Source organism: Amblyomma maculatum, chromosome 9 (assembly GCF_055883805.1).
Source record: "Amblyomma maculatum isolate TAMU_Amacu chromosome 9, ASM5588380v1, whole genome shotgun sequence".
Taxonomy (NCBI): domain Eukaryota; kingdom Metazoa; phylum Arthropoda; class Arachnida; order Ixodida; family Ixodidae; genus Amblyomma; species Amblyomma maculatum.
The window spans coordinates 54,980,812-55,008,203 of record NC_139352.1 but is presented as its reverse complement, the minus strand read 5'-3'; the positions used below and the strand labels follow the sequence as shown (position 1 = coordinate 55,008,203).

General features: G+C 42.2%; 1 protein-coding gene and 1 non-coding gene across 2 annotated transcripts in view; both read left to right on the top strand.

Annotated features, from left to right (window-relative positions):
- LOC146179080 (glycine receptor subunit alpha-1-like) overlaps positions 1 to 25,691 on the top strand; it is a 66,126-nt gene extending 40,435 nt beyond the window's left edge. The window contains exons 2-9 of the mRNA XM_084579844.1: positions 2,168 to 2,278; positions 7,684 to 7,763; positions 12,994 to 13,061; positions 15,091 to 15,317; positions 16,326 to 16,408; positions 18,306 to 18,440; positions 22,601 to 22,983; positions 24,916 to 25,691. Of these exons, the coding sequence (XP_084435970.1) occupies positions 2,217 to 2,278; positions 7,684 to 7,763; positions 12,994 to 13,061; positions 15,091 to 15,317; positions 16,326 to 16,408; positions 18,306 to 18,440; positions 22,601 to 22,983; positions 24,916 to 25,083 (1,206 nt within the window). The 5' untranslated portion in view covers positions 2,168 to 2,216 and the 3' untranslated portion in view covers positions 25,084 to 25,691. The remainder of the gene's footprint in view (positions 1 to 2,167; positions 2,279 to 7,683; positions 7,764 to 12,993; positions 13,062 to 15,090; positions 15,318 to 16,325; positions 16,409 to 18,305; positions 18,441 to 22,600; positions 22,984 to 24,915) is intronic.
- Positions 21,816 to 21,888, top strand: TRNAT-UGU (transfer RNA threonine (anticodon UGU)). Its single transcript has one exon. It is a non-coding gene; the product is annotated as a tRNA-Thr (tRNA).
- Positions 25,692 to 27,392: the final 1,701 nt, after the last annotated feature.

Genomic DNA, 27,392 nt, shown 5'->3' with positions numbered 1-27,392 from the left:
CGAAAACAGACGAAAAGCGAGGGCCGAGTACGTTGAGAGAACGCTAGCCCAGTTAGACAACACCATATACACGGACGCTGCCATATATCCGCGCGAGAGAGAACGCGTAGCCGCGACGGTAGTGGTAAACAAGGAAGGAAACATGATCACGTGTGCCACGGCAAAGGTCGCCGGCACAGCGGAGGCCGAAGAAATTGCCGTCGCGCTGGCGGCAGCAGAAGGCTACAGAATGGGCCGATCTCTCAACATACTGACGGACTCGAAGGAGACGTGCAGGAACTACACGAGGGGCAGGATCAGCAGAACAGCCCTTAAAATACTCAGCGGGGCAACCTTCGCCGAGAAGAAACCCAGGCATAACCTAATCTGGATCCCGGGCCACACGGGCATAGGGGGAAATGAAAGGGCAGACAGCCTAGCTCGAGGTTACGCATTCCTAGCAGGGCAGTCAAATGCTCCGGAGCTCCGCCTACAGGCTTGCGAGGGGGGATACGCAGAGATCTTGCACTTGCATAGGGGAGCTAGAATTAGATATCCACCACCACACAAAGCCCTAACAAAGGAGGAAGCGACCGGCTGGCGCAGATTACAGACCAACTCCTTTCCTAACCTACACATACTTAATAAAATGTTCCCGACACAATACAGAGCCACCTGCCCTTGGTGCGATGCCACACACTTTATCATATCACGTGGGAATGCGAACGCAACAAAGCATTCCACCAACACGAAGACCCGAGTGCGGAGCAATGGGAGAGTCGGCTCACCAGCGGCGAGCTCGCGACCCAAAGGGCCTTAGTGCAGCACGCGACTGATGCGGCATGACTCAGTGGAGCCTTGGAACAGGGGCCCACCCTTGCTGACGAGAAGTCTCAAGTCGCCAGCGCCAGAGAAGACGACGGAGACTTCACAACCGCGAAACCCTTGAAATATTCAATGAAATTTTCACTCACTCACTTCTCTCCCTTTGCGCCATGGTCATTCGGTAGTTAATGTACGTGAAATATTGAGCAGGCAATTAACCAAAACAGATGATTTAGGAAAATATTCCCTTTTGCTTAAGTCGGTATATGTATCAAGAATAACTTCATTAAGCAATTTTGGTGCTGTCAGGTAGTAAGATAAACTTGAAGAGGGGAAGGGTCAGAAAACGTAGAGTGACATTAAATGAATTTGATGCATTAACCTTGTGGACAAAGTGATGTCCACGACTTGTACATCGGCATTCACACAGCGAGAGCATTAAACGTTTCTCTTTCCCGTAACCGGAAAATTTATCCTCCCGCTTGAAGAGAGGCAATATAAAACTATTATAACAGGAAAGCCAAACTTTCTGACATGCCTTCGCCCGGCGACTAACAGTTCGAACATTAAATAGTTGTTTTTGCATTCATTTGCTCCTTCTACTGCTCTCTTTCATGGTTTGTTTTCTTTTTCCTAATGTCTACCTAAATACCTTGATTATAGCCACAGCTGTGGCTTTTCGATGAGGCGGAAAGCAAGGTGCCTGTGCTGTGCGATGTGCGAGCACATAAAGGAACCAAAGTCATGAAAATTTCCGGAGCGCTCCATTACGGCATTTCTAATAGCTTAAAACTCATAAACCAAACCAATCTTTATACCTTTCGTTCCTTTATTCTTTAGCACTTCCTACCGCTTCTATGGAAGCCTTAATGGAAATGTAATTTCTCGATGTTTCTGATGTCACATCGTTAAATATATTCACCAAGGTGACGCCAAACTTCGCTACGTTATCAAGTCCACGTGGTCAGAAAGCGTGCCGGAACCTGTTTGTGAAAGTTCGCGATAAAAATCAGTATTACATCTGTTTTCAGTGCGACATTTATTGCTTAAGAGAGACAAACATGAGGGACAGTGAGTGTTGTTTACAACTGCTGCTTTTGACTTACAAACGTAGAGTATAAAAGATGGGAAAAATTTAAGGATAAGACGCAATTACCTAGAAAACTGCGTGTCCTTGTATTATTTAATGTATTAGAGATTATACGTTCGCGCTAGTGGTGCCCAATAGCGCCGTTTTTTAGAAACCAAATTTTTCTTTAAATTTTACCCGGAAAGGAGTGTTTAAAAAATACTCTCTGTTACATTTCGTGCATACAAAATTTGGTCACCTTTTTGCTCATCTGTTCCATTATCTCATTCGCAGGACACTGCATTTGTGGGGCCAATGGAACCGGTCACCGGTTAGCCTCGCTATGACATGTCTCCGTGCGATCCTGCTCCACACTTTGCTCTTTTTCACCATGGAAGTCACCAGGTGAGTACAGATTATAATTTTTTCTTCGAGTGCAACATATGTTTAAACGAAAGCTTTGCTTCGCCACCTCGGGCCAAAGTCAGCATTGACTTTTTTTTATCTTCAAATGAGGCAGAGGGCAAAGTGGGGCTATAAGAAGAGACCATGCACCACCGATATAGCGTCGCACCACATGTAGCTGCCTGATGCGTGAGGTAACACGCGGCGCGTATATGCTACCAGTTCAGCAAAGACCCCACTGATACTTAAAAAACAATTGTCTCCGCAGTGAACCGAGCCAGCCGCTATCCCTGCGTTCCCCAGCAGAGTGCACAAACCACTGCACCGCACGAGGCATGTGAGAAACAAATCGTAATTCTCCTTGTCTAGCGTGAAGATAATTGTAGCGATGAAAATGACGAGGCCGTAGGTGATAAAGCTTTATCGTTACAGTAGCGATGACAACGACGCTGCAATCATTGTCAATAAGGCTAGTAGCTATCACAATGACGGTGCATTTAGTTGATTATGATGATTATAGCTGTAGTGATGATGATGATGATAATGGGTAACAAGAAACGTAACCAAACATATCGAAGCTTTCGCTTCGTATGGGTTCAGCAGAGTTAAACCCAGAAATGTTCAGAATTATATTCAAGGTAATATCCGTATTATGCCGTAAAACATATCCTTCTATCCTTGTCGGTAATGCATCTTGTGAAAGCTTGCAGCAAACGCGTGGGAATGACATTGCGCAAAGGCGGAGCCTGAATGCCCATTTTCTTCTTTTTCGCGCCAAACATGGAAGACTTGGCTGCGTTTGCATATTGAGAATTCTTCCAATCGATTCTTGTGAAAGGAAACTGACGTATCAAATATCACATAGGTTGCAAAACTACTGTGGTATTAGCATGTTAGTAGAGTTGCCAAGTGTCGCACGTGGCATCCGTGATGCGTTTTCCCTTTTGCAACCTTTGTGACATTTTTTTCTGTTTCAAGAGCTGACTTAGAGACTCGCTTTAGAAATTTGTGCCACATTGTCCTTACGTGCATAACGCAAATTGCAGTCCATATGTCGTCAGAGCGTGGTAAATGCCGAACTTATCATTTTAGTGTGGAAATGTTACAAAGTCAAACATCGCGTTTTCAGCTATATGGGACGAGAAAGTAAATGAGAAGTTTCAGGAAAATATGATAATAGATAAGGCGAAAATGGAGTAATCTTTCCAGGTATTTTGGCTTTGCCACAAGCCGAGGGAGGGAATTCGAGAGAAACATGCATCTAGATGGGCACGTAAACACCGCTCTTCAGTTTCCCACACACAGTCATATTTCAGGTGAATGCATGAGTTACGGGAGGTCAGAGCAATGGAGGGAGGAGTCGCATTCTTCGTCGACTTCGTCTCGGACAGTGCTTGGGTGCCCTGGTCACGTTTATCGTTGGCGCGCTCATACTGCCCGGGTGCATAGTATATATGCCCCATTAAACGTGAACTGAGCGTTATTCCTATCTTCTGCCCAAACTGTACTCTGCTCCTCCATCTTCCACATTACGCTTCCGTTTCTCTATCTTCCGTCACTGCTCTCTTCTCCCTACAGCTGGTGGCGCATGGCCCTGTTCCCACCATACCCTCAAACCACTTAGCCACACGTTGTCTGACCCATTATTGTCCTCTCCAATCCGTCTCTCTCTCTAGAATTTCTACTTTGCTGTCGGCTAGCAATAAAAAGCGGTCCCCGGTAGCAAATTATTCTGCCGCATGAGTGCATTGAGATTTGTTCTTAAGTCTAGGCGCGAAAGCTAAGGAATCCCTCCGAAATCCAGCACTGACACTCACCAGACCGTCAGATTCGACTGTGTTCCGGATGACAAGAACAGGTTGCGTGACAGCAACCGAAATTGTGGGCCACAGGTATGCCGGTGACAGAGTGGTCCTAGAGTGGGCTCCTGGGACACCCTAAAGCTGTCCACCGGTGACGCCGACGCCACTCAAATAGAGAACAGGGGCCTAAAGCGGAGCTCTAAAAATACTAAATTGTAATTTTAGGGATAAATATTTGCACGTGTATTTGTTTCTTTATTTGAAGTGTTCGCAGCTGCGATAACTAAAGATTTCAGGCACGCTTGTCACATGTGCACCACCATATCAATTGGCTACAGAAAATGCATCTGCTCTCAGGGTTTTATTAAAACATTTCTGTGTTGCTCTGTGAATGAGTCAGAAAGCTCTGTGCGTTCGGCAAGTATTACCTATCTTAGGTCGCTACGAGGCTCTGACCAAGAGCAGATGATCGGAAACTTGTTTTAGTGAAATACCTATTTCGCGACCAATTGTGCAAAGAATGAGGTGGATATGACCGCGTGACCGTCAACTGACTTTCTGAGTTCAGCATAGCAATGTCGAGTCTTAAGCCTACAGGTAGTATAGCACCATGTGAGCACTCTGCCAATATAGTTACCACTATTCACCTTTCTGGATGACAGAATTCTTAGCCGCGGTGGCACCTTGGGCACCCAAAAATTTGGTTTGATCCACCGATAATTCACCTTGGCCTAACTGGACTAAACCTGACCTCCAAGTATAATGGACCGAGCAGCATTCGACAGTCACTGTAAAAGCTGACTCGCACCACATATAAAATTTGAATCGGGTCAACCGGAAGGTTGACCTGGGACAAAATGCATCAAATTTCATATCCATGTATTAGGATCTTCATCCATGTCGTCAGTAACACCCAATTATAGTTCGGGAAACTCAAGAACTTGGCCCAAGTCAAACAGAATTATTAACCTACAGAAACGTACCAAGTGGGCCGTACATTCAGTCATGCTTGCAGTATAACCATGTTCAATCACTATGATATCTTCGCACTTCTGATAAGTCACCGATATTTCTGTATCTCTAAAGAAATGCAGTAAGGATAACGTCCGAGAGTAAACAGTAGAGTACGAATGGCATTATTTAAAAACGTTTTGAATATTGGCGCACAAATGTTTTATTTCGAGGGGTAGTTGTAATTAGTAGTTCGCGTGTTCAGAAACAACGCCAGCGATGTATAAATGTCCTGACTGCAGGAAGCAGCAAGCATAATCGAAGATTATGCAGAATGTGGGCAAATATGCGCGTTGCAAAAAAATTAAATACTCCAAATATTCAGAGAAACGAGATGTGGGGACTCGTTGAGGTGAGGCTCAGTGGGCAGAATCAAAAAATTCTAAAGGGGCAGAATACTTGGACTGATTACCGCAAGAAAAAAGGACTATAACCAAGAGGTAATAAGACGCATGTCAACGGAGACCAGACAACCACAAAAGTTAGAAAAAAAAGAAACAAGAATGGTGCCAGGAAAGAGCATGATGCTTTGAATATAATACAGGTATTAGTATTCATAAAACTCTGTACCGTAATAACAGCTGGGAAGGCATACAAGAGAGCCCTTGACATCGAAATGCGCTTCAACAAAAGGCTGCTCGACCCAGCTCGGAATCCACAACAAAGGGTTTGAATTGTTGGAGGTCCAGCTAATATTGCTGCAGTCGCGACCACAAGTACCTGCACGAGCAACGAATTGTCATACTAACTCAGACTGTCATACACGCACGCAGAGTAAGATAAATTCGAAACATCCGAAACATTTTGATAACTTCTTCGAAATGAAACCAATACAAAGAAAAACCAGGTACAACGAAGCGACGCAACAGCTACTGCCATAGAAACGCAATGAAAAAATAACCTGAACTCATTATTTACAGACAAAGCATTGTAGGCGAAGAGCGTCAATACGATAATGTCAGATACTCGGATAGAAACATTACAAACAGTGCAGAGACAATGTAAGCGTACAATGAACCTCAGTATCAAGTGCAGAGACTCTACACAAGCGGAGAAAGTAAGCATTTTTATTTCTTTAGCTACACATATGCGGTACTCACAAGAAGGTGTACAGGAACTACGTCAAAGGTAAGACCAAGCGGGAGGCCAGAATAATCCCGCGGGATATAGCAGCAAAGGCGTAAATGGTACACAAAGGCCCATAATTCGCAGCTTGGGCATTGGGGCATTCCAACCCCGGCCACTAAACGAAAACAGCAGAAATATGCTGACCACCGAAAACGGTCGTACAACCTTTCCGCGAGGCAGAAGGAAATGTGATGCAGCGGATAAGGAACTAAATAAAGAACAAATAATATCACTGAGAGGAATGCAGACAGACACGCACTCATAATCGAACAGACCACGCATTCCATTCTGCCGACTATGAACTACAATGCACATACCGTGGCGTAGTGACTGTCGTATAGCACATGGTATAGGCCAGCTAGAAAACCACGAAAAAAGAACGTAAATAGAGAAAGATCAATTACTGCCGGCTGGCAGGAATCGCTATGCAGCCTAGACACGGTGGTGCAGCACCAGCTTGCCGAAAAGGCAACAGTGGCTGCAAGATTCAAAGGCAACTAGAATAAGAAAGCAAAAAATAAGTTCCGAAGGAAAGAAAGAATGTTTCCAACGTCAGTATCATGCAGGAAAATCTGTCCCTACAGGCTCTTTCTAAATATTATTTTATGTCGGTCCATGCTCTACGTCAAGAAAGTGTTGAGGTGAGATAAGTGATGCCTCCGGAGTTATTAAACATAACACTAGGCGCGCATTAGAACTGTGAGGACTATTTGCCGGTTACGTAATACGCAAAAAAATATATCTCTGCTTCTATTTTCAAAAACGTTTTAAAAATAGGCGTCTCCATCGTTCTGAACCCAAAATTGTTTCCCGCACAGTTTTAGCACTTCTCACCTAAAAATGTGCCGAAGTTGACGTTTCTGTTTTTACCTTAAGCCAAAACCTTCACTGGTACTAGTTTACTGTGCTCTTAACTACGCTTTACCTGTAGCTTGCCCTGGTCTGGTTTCTTTCTTTTAAGTGGATTGCTTTCTCACTGAAATTTTGAACCTTCTTAACGCAACGGTAGTTTTAACACAGCTTATCTTTAATTCCCCCCTTTCGCAAGTTTAATGCTAAATAATGCATACCGGATATTTGTGCACAAATATTAGGTCGTTGAGTAAATATCTCGAGAGATGTGAGACTTCAAAAAACATTTTTTCCTGTAAAGCAAGCAATTTGCCCTTCAAGGTAATTTTTAAGGAGAGGCGTTCCCTACGGCTTCATTGCAATTATGCTTCCTTCTATTCTTGCTATTATAGGTGCCATGTAAACTTCAGTTTTTCTAGCGTTGAGTATTCGGGGTGTCTTTCGTTCGTTTTGGAGTACGTCCTAAATATAGATCAAAGGATGATATGTTGGATCTCATAAAATCTATTTGATCTGGATAAACAACAAGATGCACCAGCATTCTAATTTAAGAAAAGCATGTATATTTTTCTTTTCTACTGTAAAGCTAACTGACGACTGGCTATATTTCAGGCAAGAACCACTGGACCTGGAATCGATTCTTCCCGAAAATCCTGCCGAATACGACAATCTTGATCCTCCTAAAGAAAACGGTATGGCTTTTCTTTCAGCTTCCTTCAAGCTTTTTTAGGCTATGCATATACAATAACTTGTTAATATACACGACGGCTGTGTGCTTCCTGTCGTTATTAGATTTATCAACAACTGTCACGTACTATATGGGTCAATATGTTTGTCTCCAACATGGTAGTATATTCTTATTAAAGGGTAATCTTTTAGACAATTCAATTCATGCTCAAAAGCGCACACACCACAAATGCTCTGCATCGATAATAAGGTGTCTTCTAATACTTTTGTATTCTTTTCTAAAAAAACGACATAGGTCAAAAGCTCACACACCACAGATTCTCTAGATCGGTAATAAGGTATCTTCTGGTACTTTTGTATTTTTGTCTAAACGAACGACATAAGGCGATCAAAACATTTAAATAACCACATTGTTGATAGGGACGTCATGGACGATGGAATTTTTTAGGATCAGATAACATTAACATTATTAGCAGACAATCCAGAACAGAATACAAACCAGGCGTTCCCTTTTCATACACTGAATGTAGACTGCTCTATCTCTTTCACACTGCTAATTCTTTTTCTTTTTCTTGAAAGCTATAAAGATTTCATTTCTGCAACAAGAGAATGATGTGGTTCTTCAGTGATAACTTCCTGTTATTATCAAATCTGAAATTAATGAAGCATTTCCAAGCTCCAACAGCGGAAAGCCGTATCGTTCCCTTTGTGCGCAATTTGAATGCAAGGTTGTTTGCTAAACAAGCTTAGGCACAGGGCTGAAGTTTGTAGTATCCAACCGGCCAGAGCAACGCATGAGAGTTATGGTATCGAACAAGCCTAAACCGCAGAAAAAATAGACGTTAGTAGAAATCACACTCACATGCTGTGGTGGCTTTGATAGTGAGTATACTTTCGGAACATTGCGCTGCGTGTCTTTTGTTTTACCACGACTTCTTCAGCAATGGTCTTGAGTTAATAATGTAATACTTGTAATAAGAGTAGGGCACATCTTACATATAATAGTCATCGAAACGTGCATAAAAATGAGGTTAAAGTATTTGTTAGGAACACTTTGCTTAGTTGCTGTTTCTCAGTTAGCTAAAAGGGTTTACGGCTAAAAACGCTAAAGCGGCTCTAATTCAAGGGTGCTTGATGCGATCTGGGAAGTACGGTCGGAAAACGAAGCAGAACCAAAGTGAACGCAGTCATGCAATAATTCCAAAGGGCCAACGCAGCGATTGGTTCTTGCAATGTGGGTGCAAGTTAGATATCAGAAAGTTAAAATAACTGTGGTCTTCCGTTATGGAGCCCTCGTAGCCTGTGTCGATTTAGGATGTTAGACAGCGCACAATCCAGAAATAAGCTAAAATGGCTATACAATATGTCCCTGAAAGCATAGATTTGAGCAGTTCAGGCTCCTTTGGCAAGACGTTTGCCACAAGAAGAAAAAAAAACATCTATTTTTAGGGTCGTAGAGGCAAGCCTCAAGCACGGCCTGCTCCCGCCAAACCCAGCGCCGCACCGCAATCTCTAAAAAACACTTTGTTTACAATGATGTAGCAGCTTGTCACCACGTCCTTTACGAATACACTAATTTAACATCCCTTTCTCATTCTTAACTAGAGGCTGTGGACGGGTTACTACAGGAGCAGTTACCTTATATAGGGTAGCGGTGGGTGATAAGAATTCCTGGTTCTTCACTGGCCCCTCGACAGCTAAACCTGGCAGTTTAACATTGGAACATTACCTAGTGAGCGGGGCCCAGTAGCGCTGTTCGAAGAACAGGCGGGGTATTACTGGAATGTCATAGGGCGTAGGAGGGCAGATGAACATATACAATTCTGAATGACGAGCACGACCATTGCTATCGGGCCTTCATTGATAGCCTCACCATGGTAGTGTAGTGGTCAGGGTGCTCGACTGCTGCCCTCAATAATGCGAGATTGAATTCCTGCCGCGGAGCCGCTTTTCGATGGAGGCGTATAGCTAGACGCCCGTGTGCTGTGCGATATCAGTGCATGTGAAAGATCCTCAGGTGATCGATATTTCCGGAGCCCTCCTCTACGGTGTCTTTCATAGCCTGAGTCGCTTTTGGGACAATAAACCCTACAAACCAAACCAAACAAAACCTTTCATGGATATATCAGAAGTATCAGAGCAGGCTACCTGATCCACAAGTATGCGGCTGGTGACAAACAGGACTTTTATACCATAAACGAGAAAGTTGAATCACAAAGATATACGCACAATAAAGGAAAAAATTAAAATATTGCTGGACAACGCACTTACGACAGCCAAGATAATCAGGACGTATTAGAACACTTGTTTGAATGCGTGCAATCAGAAAGAAATGAAGTAAAATCCCAGCATGCTGTACTAATGGGAGCCTTCAGTTCAAAAGTACGGAAGAAGGACAACAAGGGTCAAAGATGGACAGAAGAAAATTGTTAGTTGTTCTTGCCGAGCAAATTAATTGACAGGTCACGAATGCCTTCTTCAGCAAAACGTTGACAAGATATATCCCGGAAGGGAAGACCCAAAACACAATACATTTTGTGTATGCGTTCACCCTGCCATCTCCTAAAATCACTAGCTAGTTTCTACGTATTAATCCTATAACTATAGTCTCGTTATTTAGTTTAAACTTTAGTGCACATTGAAACACAAACAACTAATAATGACGCCCTACATATGTTATTGGGTGAAGAAAAATTCAAGAATCATAGGAATATTTTGCGTACCAGATATTTGACTGGTGAAAAATACTACACCTTTGTCATTAAACGTTGCATACATAGTTTTATCTTTTACAAAGACGATACAGTTTTTACTTAAAAATGAATCAATGCCGTTTGTAAAGTTTGCTTTACTGCATAGGTGCTCAATATGCGGCAGTGCACGCTTTACAGGCAAACAAATATTTGAATAAATATTGACTAACCGAGGGCGGCAAGCTTAGTGCTCGAACAATGCACGATAATTTTTGAGCTGTCATTAGATAGTGCGCGGTAGGAACAAGTGCGTGGTAGATCAAAGAAAGTGAGAACGACCATAACTCAAATTATCAACATGCATATTAACCAAGTTACCCAACTTGCGTCTGTAATCAGGAGTTCATTGTAGCATAAATAGAAGGTTACCGATAAGCATTCAGAAGATGAACACATGATCGACAAACGTCGCAGCGTGAAAGCCTGTAACCTAAAAAAAAAAATAATAAACAAAACTGATAAATTTATCAGCAATGTCTAATAAACGTAGTGTAACGAACATCGAGAAGTATATTATGAAAAATTTCCCTGCTTTGTAGAAGACAGGTAGCCAAAAGCTGTCCAGAGAAAACTAGGCGCAGGCAATAATGACGTGAATGCGCTAAGAGGAGAGGCGAATGTAGTCTGTAATAATAAGAATAGGATAGCTATGTAGCGAATACGTTCTGTGCTTAGTACGCCACAAACAATAATAACAGATTCGGCCAAACCCTGGGCGACGAAAAATTGACCAAAGAAAACCGTAGATGCAGGAGAAGGGTCAAAATGAGCCTTTAATAATAATAATAATAATAATAATAATAATAATAATAATAATAATAATAATAATAATAATAATAATAATAATAATAATAATAATAATAATAATAATAATAATAATAATAATAATAATAATAATAATAATAATAATAATAATAATAATAATAATAATAATACTTTGTTCAAAATAAGGGAAAGGCGCAGTATCTGTCACACTTGCTTCTGTGGACACCTAAACCGCACCGTAAGAGAAGACAGGAAGGTGGAGTGATAGTAGATAGAGTGAAAGAGGAGCCGTAGTGAAGAGCTACGGAGTAATTTCGACCACCTAGGGATCTTTAACGGCTGGCATTGCACGGCACACCGGCGCCTCTTCTTTAAAAGCCGATTTTCTGAAAGGTTGTGAGAGTGCACTCTCTTACTTTACAAGTACTCTCTAGTACATGTACTAGAAAACGTCCGGCCCTGTCTACGATAAGCCTCATAGAGTCGACCAAACTGAACCCTTAGAAACGTGTTAACATTTCCTTAATCCTTAAGAGGGCGTCAAAACCTTGAAACACTACTCATCAATTGAAGTATAGATGGTTAGAAGACATCTGGAAAGGCGGTAGGTAATAGAATCAGAAGGATCTTGAATATTGTAGAAGCAAAATACCAGGAAGACTTGCGCAAAGGCTATTCTAGAATAGTCCGCACTTGTACTTTTGTCAGGTGGTAAAGAAGCACGCATCATATAATCAAAAAGCTTGGAAGTCAGCACCTCAACAGTCATGAACATATCGCGAAGAAAGAATTGTGGAAGCGGCATATATATGAAATAGTCAATGATTACTGATGCTCCACACTTACCATAATACTGCATAAGTAAAGCAATAGTGCCTCAAAGAATACATTATAATGAAAAAAAAAAACAATTTCTCTGGCATTATTCACTGCATGCTTAGAGCAGGTTAAATACCTGAATCCAGAAAAGTTTGTTATATGAGCCAACAAACTAATGAGCGACTCTCAAATATTTGTCCTGCTCACTAACTCAGATGGTCTACAAACTTGAGCAAGAGAAATGCGCAAATAAAGACATGGACGAGAAGACGCGGCTGTTCTTGTATGTGTCTTTATTTACTCTTTTCGCAAATGTAGGACAGACTTGCCTACAAAAAGCACTCTAAAACAGTCGACATCCTAGACAGGCATTCAGGAAGAAGCCTTATTAGGCACGAAAAGAAAATAATTTTCGTAGTTCTATGAAAGAACATCTGTTTACAAAATCTGCATGAAGCGATTCGCTGAAAATGGTAGATTTCTTAAGACGTGTTTTGATCCCAGATTCAGATCACGAGAATAAATTAGAATAGTAATGGAATGGAGATAATCTGCTAGGCCCTCATATACATGAAAATCTATTGGGAAGTATGTCCCTTTAACGCAGAGTAAATGCTTATGGGATTTTACGTAACGTAGAGGTTTAAGCCAACTGGGACGTCTTATTAGATGACGTGGAAAATTTTGGCTGCATGAAGCTGCGAATTGTTCTCTGATATTGCAAAGTATACAGAGGCTTTGCTGTTGGCCGCGATCAAAACAAAGCTACCGCGGCCAGGATTGAACCTAGGTACCCCAGTTAGATTACATAAAATAGTAATAAGAACCCCGAAATACATATAATTAATACTAGCTTCCTCCAAATGCATTGTCTTATAAGCTGTTGATTTATTCTTAGGCAAACCGACTGTCGTCAGCTTTCACGTCACGGTTCTCAGTCTGGATTCCATTGACGAGGGATCAATGGTGAGTCAGCAGACTTTTTTGTACCTTTTGTTATAAAAACGATAACTGCCGATAAACCCATGGTAATATACATTACTGGCCCGAGCGTTCTAAACTGCCCATTTTCGCTTCTTGTATGAGTTTTAAAGCTGCTATCACGTATGAGTTGAAGACAATGGTGTTTGATGCGAGCGCTTAGGCGATTTTTTTTGAATGAGACAATTGTTTTCACATGGACGTGAGCTTTTCGGCACGCAATCGTCTCTAGAAGCATCCATACGTTTCACACTTTAACAGCTCTGGTGTCCCGAATATGAGCAGTCTACAAAGCACGAAGCACTGCCTAGGCTCCATTTAAAAACATTATTATTATAAAGAGCGCGAACACGAAGTCAAAGGACAAGATACAAGAAAGCCACAGTACAAGCGCTGTACTGTGGCTGTACAAGCGATATACAGTTCAGCGCTTGTACTGTGGCTTTCTTGTATCTTGTTGAGCCCAGCTTACTGGGCTCAACCAGACGCCCGACACATCCGTCTAAGAAGGCTTGATCGAACATTTAAATTTTATGTTCCGCGTGATATTCCGCGTCATCAGACATGCTTGATACATCGACTTCGTTTAAACGTGGCTTTCACGCGCAAATACTTACATTTAATTGGACAGCTGGACTCACCGGAATGTTTAACTTGTGGCATCCCAGAGACTGTGGACCATGTATTATTGGTGTGCCCAGAGTATGCGAACGAAAGAAATGTGCTAGCTGCTTCCTTGAAGCGTTTAGACAAGAGGCCTCTGTCGGAGGAACTGCTGCTGGGCGCTTGGCAGGACAAGGGGAAGGGCGTCCAGGCAGTGCGCGCTCTTTGCCGTTTTTTGAGCGCCAGCGGACTTGATTCACGTTTGTAAAGCAAGCTGCTGTGTCTGTATATATATTTCATATGCCTTCTCCCACATCGTCACCCATCATGACCTTCTTTCTTCTCTCCTTCCCCTTCCCCAGTGCAGAGTAGCAGGCCAGATTTGAATTATTCGGGCCAACCTCTCTGCCTTTTCCTTTCAATAAATCCATCTATCATTGTATCTTGTCCTTTGTCTTCGTGTTCACGCTGTTTATAATTATAATTAGTAAGTACCAACTCGCCCAACAAAGTAACTTGGTAATCCATTTAATAACCATCCGTTGAAGCTCCAACATCCTACCAAACGATTGCAGCCTCAACATTAACCCGTTATATATATATATATATCTCATCTGGCAGTATATGGTGCAATCTACTATGTGCGCAGCAGGTACTGCGCACAAAGGCATACTTACATCTCTTACGCACTGTGCTTTGTATATGCTAAGAATACTGCGACATCTGTTCTTATCAGAATGTTTCTGAGCAAGTACTGTTTCAGCTCACGTTACAACTATCTGTCATCAGGCAGTTCATGGACCACACTGTTACATGCGCAGCACGTGCTGCGCATAATTCATAAATAATTGTGAGGTATGCCGACAACAGGAGCTTAAAGAGTGCTTGCTCAGAAACATCTTTACATAAGCAGATGTCGAAATATCCTGCGCATATATTAAGCACAGTGCGTAAGTAGTGTGAGTATGCCCTTATGCAAAGCGGCTTGAGCATCTAATAATTTGCGCCATGAACGGGACATCAGTATAGAGTTCTCACACTATAGAGGACGCTTTCACATTAAATCCGCCGCTATAGCCCCTCAATTCAAGGACGGTGAAGACCGCTTTGAATTGAAAAATGGTAGAACAAAAATAAAGGCAAGGACCTTTACTTAACACAATCGACGACCGGTTCATCAACACACAGACTAGTGACATAAGCTATGTCATGATATTAGTTTAAGCAAGGGAAGACGAGCTAGAAATGACGAAGAGATCAATACAAAGTCAGGAACCCACTTTACCACCCTGCTTTCATAGCCTCCTTATGAAAATGATTGTTGTTGCTGGCAGCCCCGCACAAACATATTTGTAACTAACAAGTGTTATCCGTATGTTTCTTCTACCATCCTTTCCTCGTGGGCGTGAAGACGTACGTGGCGGACATCTTTATGTCTCAGACATGGCAGGACCACCGGCTTCGGCTTCCTAGGAACATGACAGCCAGGTACCGGCTTCTTCCAGTTAGCTGGCTGGAGCGTTTGTGGAGACCTGACTCCTTCTTCAAGAACGCCAAGCGCGTCACCTTCCAGGAGATGACTATCCCCAACCACTACATATGGCTGTACTCGGACAGGCGCATACTCTATATGGTCAAGTACGTTTTCCCCATGCACATCGGTGAAGAAAAAAACGAACCTTTACGATGAACGGCAGACGAAAAAAGCGTCTATTTGCACCAGGGCTCGTAATTGAAGGTAGAGAGTCTACCCAAAACGTCAATACCGTAGCAACCTCAATTACCTTTCTCTCATCTTTAAATAACGTTAACCTTGCAAGGCTGTCAGAACCATCACAGTTAAAATAGAAACAAATTCTTACAGAGAACTCAGTGCAGGGTAAAAACTAGGATTCTTCAGAATACAAATATTTGTCAGGGCTATATCAGTCATTCTTGTAGTTGGAGAAACTGAATAGTCAAGGCTGTTGGCCAGACTTAGCGAGGAAGAGTAATAGGTTGTAATAGAGGTGCTTTGACATAGAACATAGAGACAGCCTTCTGTATAAGTGTGCTTTTACAGAAAAGGCTCTATACAGCGAGTATTAAGACTACTGGTGAGCGTGTTTTATTTTTCTGTCGAGGGGACAAAAATCTATGAAAAACAGTTCTCCAGCTAGGCGTCTATATTTCAATGTATGTTACAATCAAGTTAGAATAGTTTAATTGTGGTGCATTGATTGGAAGCACAAAAGAAATCGTCTCGTGTTCCGTTAGCGCCTCTAATTTGCTTGATTTATTATTTTGCACATATACAGTATATATTGGAGTCAACGTAGCAATAAGTTCTGTTCTAGGTTTTCGGATTACATTCTGCGCACAGTATCGAACAGTGCCGTTTCGTTCTACATTTTCGACACTGTTACCGGTCTTTATTAGTATTTTAAGAAAACGTTTGTTTTTATTCATTTTCCTGTAATATTGCTAATACTTCGCGGTTGGTATTGGCATTCCGCTTTGCGGAAAAGCATGCACATTGGTAAGCGGCTCCAGATATATTACCTATCAATAGAAACAAGGGCATAACTTCTTTTACCATACAGCAGTTCGCACTAAACGTACCTATATATAGTGAAACGCTCAGTGAGTTTCTTCTCTACGGCGCAGATTGACTCTGCTGCTGTCCTGTGCAATGAAATTCGAGACTTACCCACACGATACGCAAGTCTGCACGATGAAGATTGAAAGCAGTAAGTATGAGAATTTGAAGCTTATCGATTAAGGTGCTTATGGAGTTACGCTGCTTGTTCAGGCAACATATACCTTAATATATTTCGAAAACACGCTCAAAAACCTCTATGTGAGGCCTTTAAGAGATAACACTATGGAGATAGTGTTATTGGATAGATGGAGTTTATTAGTTATTATATTGGTGAATTATATCTCCTCCATGAATCTTCTTAAAATGTTGTGAATCGGAGTGAAGCAAAGAATCACCGGGTAGAATATATTTTTTTTTCCAGTGAAAGTTCTCAGACTAGTTGGTAGACGATCTATTACAAATCATTATGCAGAGTAAGAGGAAGAAGACGACAGTTTCCTGGGTTTTAGCAGCATGAATTAATCCCAACAATAAGAAGAAGTAACATCTAGAGATGGTGGGCAAACCCTTTTGTTGCGACTGAAATGTTGCGAAATCCGGTGAGAGGGCAGAATGTAGGAGTAGGGTAGCACTGAGGGATGCAATTTTTAGAAACGTCTAAGTCGAGAATTTTTTTTTGCGCACATGAAGAGGAAGTGAATTGGTTAAGTTTAGGCTACAGATTAGATACACTAGGAAAAGCAGCTGTAGGTACAGCAAAAAACCCTGGTGGCTAGAGTCTGTACTGCCTCGAGTGTCGTCCCAAGCGCTTGAGTCGAATGAGGGCACGATTGTTTATAAGGTTTTCTGAGGGGACGTAAGTTTTAAATGAGCGCTAAGAATACTCGGTCATTGAATAAAAATTTTTGTGATTGCAGATTTGTGTAGGACCACTAAATATGGCATGTTAATGACTAATTATTTCCGCAATGTCTCTTAGGACAATAATAAAGTTAACATGATGGGGTTGAGTGCGATTAGAAGCAATTTTGATAGAAAGATCTACAGAATGGTTTGCTAGTATTGATAGTCATTAATCATATATTTCGTTTCAGCGTAATTTTCATCTCATTATATTTCGGCTATAGCAGTAGCACTGTGTGGTCGTCAATATACTTTCCGGTCATCTGCGAGGTGAACAATTTTAACCATATATCATTCAACAAATCATAAATGTGGCCATGAAGAGTAATCCGCTGAAGACAGTACCAGTGATGCACTGCGGAGAGCACGCAGGACATTTTGGATGAGCAACCGTTGATATCTATGAATTGGTAATGGTTAATCGAATGACTGAATTGTAGTCAGAACTGACGGCTAGGATAGGCTGCCACAAATTGCTCGTCAAAAATGCACTAAGACGTTACTTTCAGATATTTCAGAACGGTTTTGCTTTTCCAGTCTAGTTAACAAGGCTAGGTCTACGATGCGAATTACTATGAGAATTGGTGGAAGCGCGCTTACCTATAAAATCACAAAATGCTGTGCTTCAAGTGTACGCCATATATTCCAGTCTATAACCGCCCCTCTTGAATTAGGGTTTGAGAAAATACTACATTTTTATTGTTATCATGACAGGCATTATCTGTGCGTGTCCTATTTACGCTAAATGGAGTAAAAAACACAGGTTCCTAATGTCAATATGACCTTCCCTTTAGCATCGAAGGTAGAACGAGAGACAGAAGAGGGCTACACAGTATGAAACAACACTGAACAACGGTAGAGGGGCGAGGCTCAGTTCGCAAGTCGAGCCAACGTTTCGACAAGTGGACTAGTCTTCGTCTGGGCAGCGCTATTACCAGAGTGATGGTCACTCTGCCCAAGCGAAGACAAGTCCAAGTTGGCTTGACTTGCGAATTGAGGCTCCATCCTCTACCTTTGTTCAGTGCTGTTTCATACCTTTAGCTTCGAAGTTAGCTTTACAAATATGCAGTTAGGCTCAGCGGGGAACGAAACTTTTTTTACTGTTTGGTCATTTCATTTTTTATTTCTAATTTTCTTTCTAGTATCGTACACAACAGACGATCTGGTGTTCGCGTGGGAGGACGAGATTCCCCTTGTTGTAGACGACACCATTGAGCTGCCCCAGCACAACCTAGTTTCAACAACGATGGATGACTGCACGCATGTTTATTCTACCGGTATGTATGCATGGTTAAGAAAATTGCTGCTTTTGCTCTTCGAAATTAATTGTGAAGGCACAGAACACTTCTTGCGGTGCTTATGGAATGGCACCCATGTTCATGTGATATCTTTGACTGGACTACCAAGAAAGCTACGACGAAACAAAGCCGACTCTTAACTGCTTACAGGTCCCAGACGAAAACCAGGATAACACAATGTTTGGGATAACAGTTAATGAGATTAATGAGAATACCTCAGTAATCAGCGATTCATTGTTGTGCTATGTTAGGGGACACCTTATAGGGCATAGATTTTCGATAGGCCTTACAAAATAGGATGAGCCCTGGCTGTAAACCCTAATGTGCACAAACCAATTGTAGTGTTTAACAATAAAATCTCAGAGGAGAAGAGCAGTTCATGGTTTGTAGTGCAGGACTGGAAAGTATATATTCAAATCACAATCAGAACGGAAGCTGGAAGAGACAAACAGTGTCTCCAGTAACTTTTTTTTAGTGTTCGCAATGTGCAATGACAGTTCTGAATTAGCTTCAGTTAACATAACAGCTTCCGGAGAATATCTTGCCTATTTGCGATTAGGTGACAACATTGCTTTGCTAAGCAACTACGGAGATAAACTGGAAAATATGATAGGTGTATTTAGACAGGTAAAGTATGATGACTGTCTAAAACAAAACTAATACAATCTCAGACTGGGAAGACCGTTCACAATAAGCAGCTAATTGCTGGAAGGGCCAAAGTAATGCATTTATTTTAGGCTAGTGGTGACTGCAGATGCAGACCGCAAGATAAAAAAAAATAAGAAGACTAAAAACTGGATGCTGCTGATTTGGAGATTACTCTCTGTCATGTATGTTAGTTTAGCGCTGCGTCTGGAGATAAAAGTGTATCAACGATACCTGACCGGTACTCATCTATGAAGCGCAAAAGAGGAGGCTGAATAAAATGGTTAAGCTCGGCACAACGGAGTGCTGCTGAAATAAATTTTCCCACGTTTAGACAGGAAGACAGCAGACCGGTTCAGGTAGCAAGCTCAAGCTACAGATATTCCAATCGATATCAATGAGAAGAAATGAACAGAGGCAGGGCAGATGCAAGAAACCTGTTGATGGTTAAGAATAGGTTAATTGATTTCATAAGAAGCCACGCGTAGCGTGAGGTTGATAAGAGTAGAAAGCATGCTGGGATGAGGCGGCCACAGCTGACAGTTGGAATGGTTTTATTGGAGAAATATGAGAAAGGTTATGTGTCCGAAGCACTTCAGAAATGTTGGTGACGAACATGGTGATGAAGTTTTTCGTTTAGCAATATACGTGAAATGGGAAGTCGAGCGCTAAAATACGCTTATCACAGCCGGTATTGGTTGGCTTGAGATTATCACAGCGGAGCAAAAACGTGGACTAAAATACAAGCATTTCTATGGACCGAATTGTACAATAAACTTCCTCTTCGGCCAACAGCCGAGATATATATTGTCTAAAAATTAATATAAGAGAACAAGAAGTGCCTAAAATGATGTCTTCATACTAAAATGAAGAAAAAAACTCAATCAATTATTCTGTTCAACTCAATATTTCCAGATTATTAACGCGCTCCGACAACCTTTTTTTAAGCTTCTTTTTTGCTTTTCTTGGTCTTGTTGCACGCTTTTCACCCTTTTTGCGTCGTCAGCAATGGCTCTGCTGTGCATATTTTAAAACTAATAACTTTGAGGCAAGGAAACATGTTTTCTGCCATTTATTTCCTTAAAACATGATTGTTCACTCTCACTCAATAATCAAGAAATATTCTCTTAAGATTATTCCAGCCTACACGACTGTCCTAGTCGGTCTTCATGGTATGCGATCACCAGCGAGATGAGCTTGGCTGTTTATCGCAGTCGTCTTTAATGAGGTATGAGGTAAATCTTTTCATCTAGATAGGTAGTCTCCGTAACAGGGCGATGTATTGCTAAATATATATTGACATTTTTTTCATTCGGTTTCTTAATCACTGATTGCGAGGGCACGTGTATATGAGAGGTATAGTTGATAAAAGTCAGTAATTTCTAGCAAGCTATAACTGAATATCGCGCACGCAGCACACTATTATCTCGCTGAGCAAACACTAAGAGCCCTACCGGAAACACACCTTCTGAAAAGAGCTAATTTTAAAGCAAAATTGTTAAATATGTTAGTGCGAGAAATTTCCAACGCCCTAGTATTTTACTTTATGTTGATGAATTAAAATTTATGCATCATTAGGGTTGTAAATAAACTTTGAAATAAACTTTAATCATAAGGGCAAAGCAAGCCTGAAACGTCGTTATGAAATGTAGAAATTTCAAGGAAAAAGGGCGTAAAGCAATTACCTAATTACAGGAGGATTAAAGGTAACAGCATTGGGTTGCGAGTCAGAGGCGTATTGTTGGGGTTTCGAGGCACCTAGGTACAATTTTGTGCGTGTATATATATTGGTTGGTTTGTGGGGTTTAACGTCCCAAAGCAACTAAGGCTATGAGAGACGCCGTAGTGGAGGACTCCGGAAATTTCGACCACCTGGGGTTCTTTAACGTGCGCTGACATCGCACAGCACACGGGCACCTTGCTTTTCACCTCCATCGAAAAGCTGCCGCCGAGGCCGGGATTCGATCCCGCAACCTTGGGAACAGTAGTCGAGCGCCGTAACCACTGCGCCACCCCGGCGGGGTATATATATATATATATACACAGAAATGAAACATTGCGCTTATCACAACATTCTACCCATTGAAACTTCTTTTATATATATATATATATGAGCAGATCAATCAAGGGGAAATGAGGGTGCTCGTTATAATACATGAAGGAAAGAAGCCAACAGTCGGCGAGGCCAAGGAAAGCGTTGGGGATGGTACTTTTATGTCTTTTTTTTTTTAAATGTTTACTTGGATAAGCACAGAAATTAGTAATGTAATCTGTTAGGGGAAAGATAATTAGACACAAAGTAGAAGAAAAAACAACGTGCCGATGGTGGGATCCGAACCCACGACCTCCGAATAACGCGTCCGGTGCTCTACCAACTGAGCTACATCGGCCGCTGTCCCCCCTGCTACTTTCTTGGGTATTTATGTTGTCTGTATACGAACCTTGAGAGTGTTCACCAGCGCCACCCTCAGCCATAGCGGCGGACGTGGGACGTCCTTTGTTACCCCCAGCGTCACGTAGAACGTGATCAAGAGCGAGGGCGAAAGCTGTGAGCTTTCGCCCTCGCTCTTGATCACGTTCTACGTGACGCTGGGGGTAACAAAGGACGTCCCACGTCCGCCGCTATGGCTGAGGGTGGCGCTGGTGAACACTCTCAAGGTTCGTATACAGACAACATAAATACCCAAGAAAGTAGCAGGGGGGACAGCGGCCGATGTAGCTCAGTTGGTAGAGCACCGGACGTGTTATTCGGAGGTCGTGGGTTCGGATCCCACCATCGGCACGTTGTTTTTTCTTCTACTTTGTGTCTAATTATCTTTCCCCTAACAGATTACATTACTAATTTCTGTGCTTATCCAAGTAAACATTTAAAAAAAAAAGACATAAAAGTACCATCCCCAACGCTTTCCTTGGCCTCGCCGACTGTTGGCTTCTATCCTTCATATATATATATATATATATATATATATATATATAGTATGCGAGAACATTTAACGTACTTGGCCGCTTTAAAAACTATAAAGCAAAGTCTACGCTTAATTTAAAGAAACATTTATTGGACTCTATTAGTGTGAGAAATTCTCAATTGCTGCTGGGAGTGTATGGTGAATACATTATTGATAATTGTAGTATTGATAGTTGGTGATAGTGATCGTGGCAGATAATAGAGTGATCATGACGTATTTATTGAATCACAATGACAGGTGTTGATAGTACTTATAGTGTTGCTGGTGTTAATAGCAGTGGTAGTGATGAAGATGGTGATCGTTGATAGCATAACGCCATGCATTTGTCAAAAAAAAAAGAGAGGCTTTCTTTATTTCCGCTTCTAAGGAGATTTAGGCGGAGTTCGGTAATGTTCGTAAAACTGGCTTGCATGTTGCTTTTTATCCTGGTAGAATCTGTGCCACCTTATTTACATCTTATTCGTCAAGATCATCTTAAACTGTTTTCACCCTCTCCACCGCCACTTTCACCATCCTTTTCCCTTACAGGCAACTTCACCTGTATCCAGCTGGTGTTCACACTGAAACGGCGCCTGGGCTACTACATGTTCCACACGTACATCCCTACTTGCCTGATCGTCATCATGTCCTGGATCTCTTTCTGGATCAAACCCGAGGCGGTGCCGGCCAGAGTGACACTCTGCGTTACCAGTCTGCTCACCCTGTCCACGCAGCATGCGCAGTCCCAAAAGTCCCTGCCGCCCGTGTCTTACATCAAGGCTATCGACATCTTCATGTCCTCCTGTACTGTGTTCGTGTTCGCCTCTCTTATGGAGTACGCACTTGTCAACATCCTGATGGGCGAGGCTCAGCCGGATGATGACGGACGTCGCAGGAGCATTCGCATTGTTTCAATTTCGTCGCGTGTACCGGTAAGCCCTACAGAGCATCTGAGTGCCGGTTAGAAATTTGTTTCACAGTACGCCTAACTGATAACCGTCAGGCATCTAAGGCATGTGCCATTTTTAATAAAATTCTTGAATGTATTGAGCCTTATCTTGAATAATGTACAGAATGGAGCTAAGGGGTTTGAAAGTGTTTCTCACAGAGCCAGGCATCTGTGCGTACTCTCTGATGGCTCGCCGCTACGACGAAAGCATCTGTCAGCGATATGAAATCTCCAAGCCCTAATATGGGCAACACCAGGAATATCAGATTTTAGCCTTTTACGCGTAAAGTTCAGTACAATCATATCAAAATTTGAAATATTTGTAGAATATTTTTAAGCAAATGTAGACATTGATGAAAAAAAATTCCAGCATTCCCCATTAGGTGATAATGCAATAGCTCTGCGGTTGTATTATCACAGCCAGGTAGTATGTTATTGTATGGTGTCTGCTATGCCCATTGGACAGTACTGTAGAAACATGCGTTTGATAGACGGCGATAGTTACTGACGGTATATGGGAATGGTAGCAGGGATTTTGGCAATACAGTGGTAGTCATAATGAATCTCAGTGATGATCACTATAATTGTAGCGATGAGGATGGCAGTTAGTAGTAGTTAGTTGTAGTGATGTTAGAGATAAATAAACATACACCTCGGAGACAAAAGCATTCATACCGGCGTAACAATCTTACGAACTTGAACCCTTATTCCATTCAATCAAGAATTGGTGTAACATGACGCAATTATATAACAACAAAAAAACTAGACTCCTGCATTTATTTTAAATTTTAGACCTGATGCGTTTTTAGACAAGACTTCGACCAAGCATATTTTTCTGTTCCCGTTTATGTGAATTGCGGCTTGTGTTCAGGTGTTTAGGTCGCGTCCATGCATGAGTACAATCCGCAATAAGGTGCTCAGCGCCGAAAAAAAGTAGCTGCGTTTTACGAAAAGCAAAGTATTCGAAAAAAAAAGTGCGTTTTCCAATTGGCCCACGAAAGTGTGATAGAAAACTCCGGAGGGTAAGTTACGTTGATGACGGTTTCATTGTGGCCATGTGATCAGATTAACTCTCGTCGGTCCTTCGGCACGTGCCGACCTTGAGATGATGGTGAGGGCGCGCAATTATATCAACCCCTGGACGTGGACAATTGGGAGTTTGAGAGTATTTTTAAACATCACTGCCCAAAGCGACCATCCAATACTGTATACAGCTTGCTTTCTGCGGTTCCAAATTGCAGAGAGCATCACTATCTATCAGAATGTTTCTATAACACCTTAGAGAGCTCCGTACTTATTGGTGATTATAGGCATAATTGTTTTCATTGAAATACACAGTGCCTCCTGTTTTTGAATGACAGTTGGCGCGTATCGGTGATGCCGAGAAAAGCTTCTCATGCATATATTGTTTTTCTATGCCTAAAATACGGTAAGAGTTTCAAGCTTGCAAACTTCGCCACGGTTGCTGATATTGATAATGGACATCGGGCATTAACATTCGCTGCCCCAATCGCTATGCTACTGTGCTTGCGTTTCTGTTATGTGTTTGTATTTACTTCAACTATCCCTCTCTCACAACTTTTATATCCACTCATCCCCTTCCCCCAGTGCAGGGTAGCAAACCGGTTGCTTTTACTGGTTAACCTCCCTGCCTTTCCTTATCATCTTACTCCTCTTCCTTGATAGAGAAGAAATATACTCACAATATTTCAAAACGACAGCCATTATAGTTCAAATTCTTGGCACCTGCCCCACAACGGAGTGCGAAAGTTTGTCTCAGATATTCAAGCAATTTTGTATGACGAAGTACTGTGAGAAAGTGTAAACATGAGGTGGCTTTATGGTACGACAACGTGTTTCGATAGGAGAACTGAACTATCCTGATGTTTAATCTGTGTTTGCAAATTTCATGCAGGAAAACAATGGTTTGCCGAACGGAAAGGCCCCACCAAAGCCTCCCGAAGTGACAGCCGGCGAGTGTCGGCAGAGGGCTATGCTCGTGGACAAGATCAGCCGCATCGTGTTCCCGACGTCTTTCATTCTGCTCAACAGCGTCTACTGGTCGCTCTACATCGGTTCCTGAGCCACGCCACCTAGCGAAGATGCAGCGGTGGTGGCCACTTTTCTCGCAAGAGATAGTGACTAACCAAAAAATCTCGTGGACGCAACTTCCTCGACAAACTCCTAAGCCATCAAAACACGTCACAACATTTAAGGCAATGCATCCACAAGTTCGAAGCTACCTTGACACTGACAGTGAGTCTTAAAACCATCAATACATTTCCGCCTTAAAATAACATTGGGACGCACGATCCAGCAAATTTCACGTCACATAATTTACACTGCAAACACTGTTAGGTAAAATTGCACCGCAGCTACTACAGCGTTAAAAGTATTCTCTGGAATTTTATAGACAGGCGCCTTCTTCAAGCCGGAATTCATTCATAACATCAACGTTTTTAATCAGGTCGTAACAATGCATTATAACAATCAATATGCATGCAGATCTCTTTCACAACGCTTGTAGGTTTCGGTTACAAGCAGAAACCTACCAGGCTCAGTGGCTAGAGCCCTCATGTGCTGAACCCTAGGATGCAGTATTGAATCCAGACCGCGGCGCCCGCTTTTCAGTGCTGATTAAAAGCAATAGCATCAATGTACTGTGCTATGTGAGTGCACGTTAAAAAGGCCCAGGCGGCCAAATTTCCGAAGCCCTCAACTGCGGCATCTCTAATATGTTGAGTCCTTTTGGGATGTGAAATCCCACAAACCATATCACACGAAGCAGTAAACCAAGTGTCAGATTGCCCACGGGTGCCGTATTTGAAAATGCACAATTCGGAAGCGGTCCTTGTTATAGCTTCTCTTCAAGCCTGCCATGGGAGCCGGTACTTTTCTCATCCTTCCCCCTCTTGCGATTATCTTCTACCCGCGCAGAAATAATTTGGGATATCAGCGACACTGACCACTATTGTTTAATTATAGGATGTGTAACCCCGCACTGCAAAAGTAATTGATGAAGCGGCAGAAATTCCACAGTATTGAAACAAACCTAACAAACAACGATATTTTGCAACCCGATTCTCTGTAGGGCTTGGTCGCCGATACGCAAGCAGCACTCGAGGCTTTGAGGGAGATCATTAAATAATCATTACATCAGTAGGACATCTAGAGCAAAGCGGTTGATAGGATGACTTCAAAATATTTGTCCTATCGTCGGGCACTATCTGCGAGAAAAGATTTTTTTGGGAAACTTCATTTATAAGTGTCGCCGGATTGCAGCACTTATACTCATTAAATCAGTAATAGCTAGCTGGCAAAATGCTGTCAGGTGGGCGTTCAAATAATAAACTGCTAGAAAATGCTATGACAGAAGCTTTGCATATAGTCATCAATGAACGCGTAATGACCACTGCGTTACCAACTGACACGTGCATTCACAGCAGCTATTTTTGTCAGGGGTCACAAACGCAGTTCTTGTACGTGCAGGGCGCAAGTATGGTGCTACCGAACAGACAGGGGAATTGTACACACAATAAGTCTATAAAAACTACAGCAGCGGTGCGGCAGGGAGGCGCCGGCACAGATACATACACTCTCACGCATACACAGAATTACATTCAAAGTGTGTTATGAAACTGACTGCGTAAATGTGCCTGCTTTGATGCCCACCCTAAGAAGGAGAAAAGGAGGGCGGAAGGCAGGGATGAAGATTGCAAGAAAGCCTGTCTCCTTGGTGGTGCCGAAGAAACCATCTCTACATCCCGAAAAACGATGTATTGCACTGAGAGGACTTTATAAAGTCTTCTCTGCTGGTCAAACATTTTGCACTCAGCTTACGTACTTGGCTACCTTGTAACAAGAAAGCTAACGAAGGAACATCCAAAAAGAAGTGCCGATCGAGAGTTCGAGAGCTTCTTGAAAGCCAAGGAGCGGAGCAATAACAAAGAAACAGAGGCAACCAACAGAATACAGACACTCAAGTAGGCGCATGAGAACCCTGAAAAGGTTTTTCCCATCATTCACAAGATATGCACAAGATTGTCCGCCCATACCGCAAACTGTTTTACGGACAGACCTCCTGGGGACTGCATGAGTATTCCTGTGATTCATTTCAGACAGAAGTGCCCACTGTTAACACGGTGATGTGGTTGTGTATGCTTGTGTGATATGCGCTGCTTGAGTGACCTTAACGTGGGTTTAAATACTCATATCTGTTTTAAAGCTATCTGTTTTTCTCCCAACTACTTTGGCGCACGTGTTCAACCCTGAAACTATTGCTCTGGGCTTTGATTAAAGTGTCAGAAGGTGGACCACCGATATAACAAGAAGCTCTTTCTGAGAAAAGTTGTAGAGTAAGCGTAATCTTGCGCTTGTTTTAGAGATGACAGT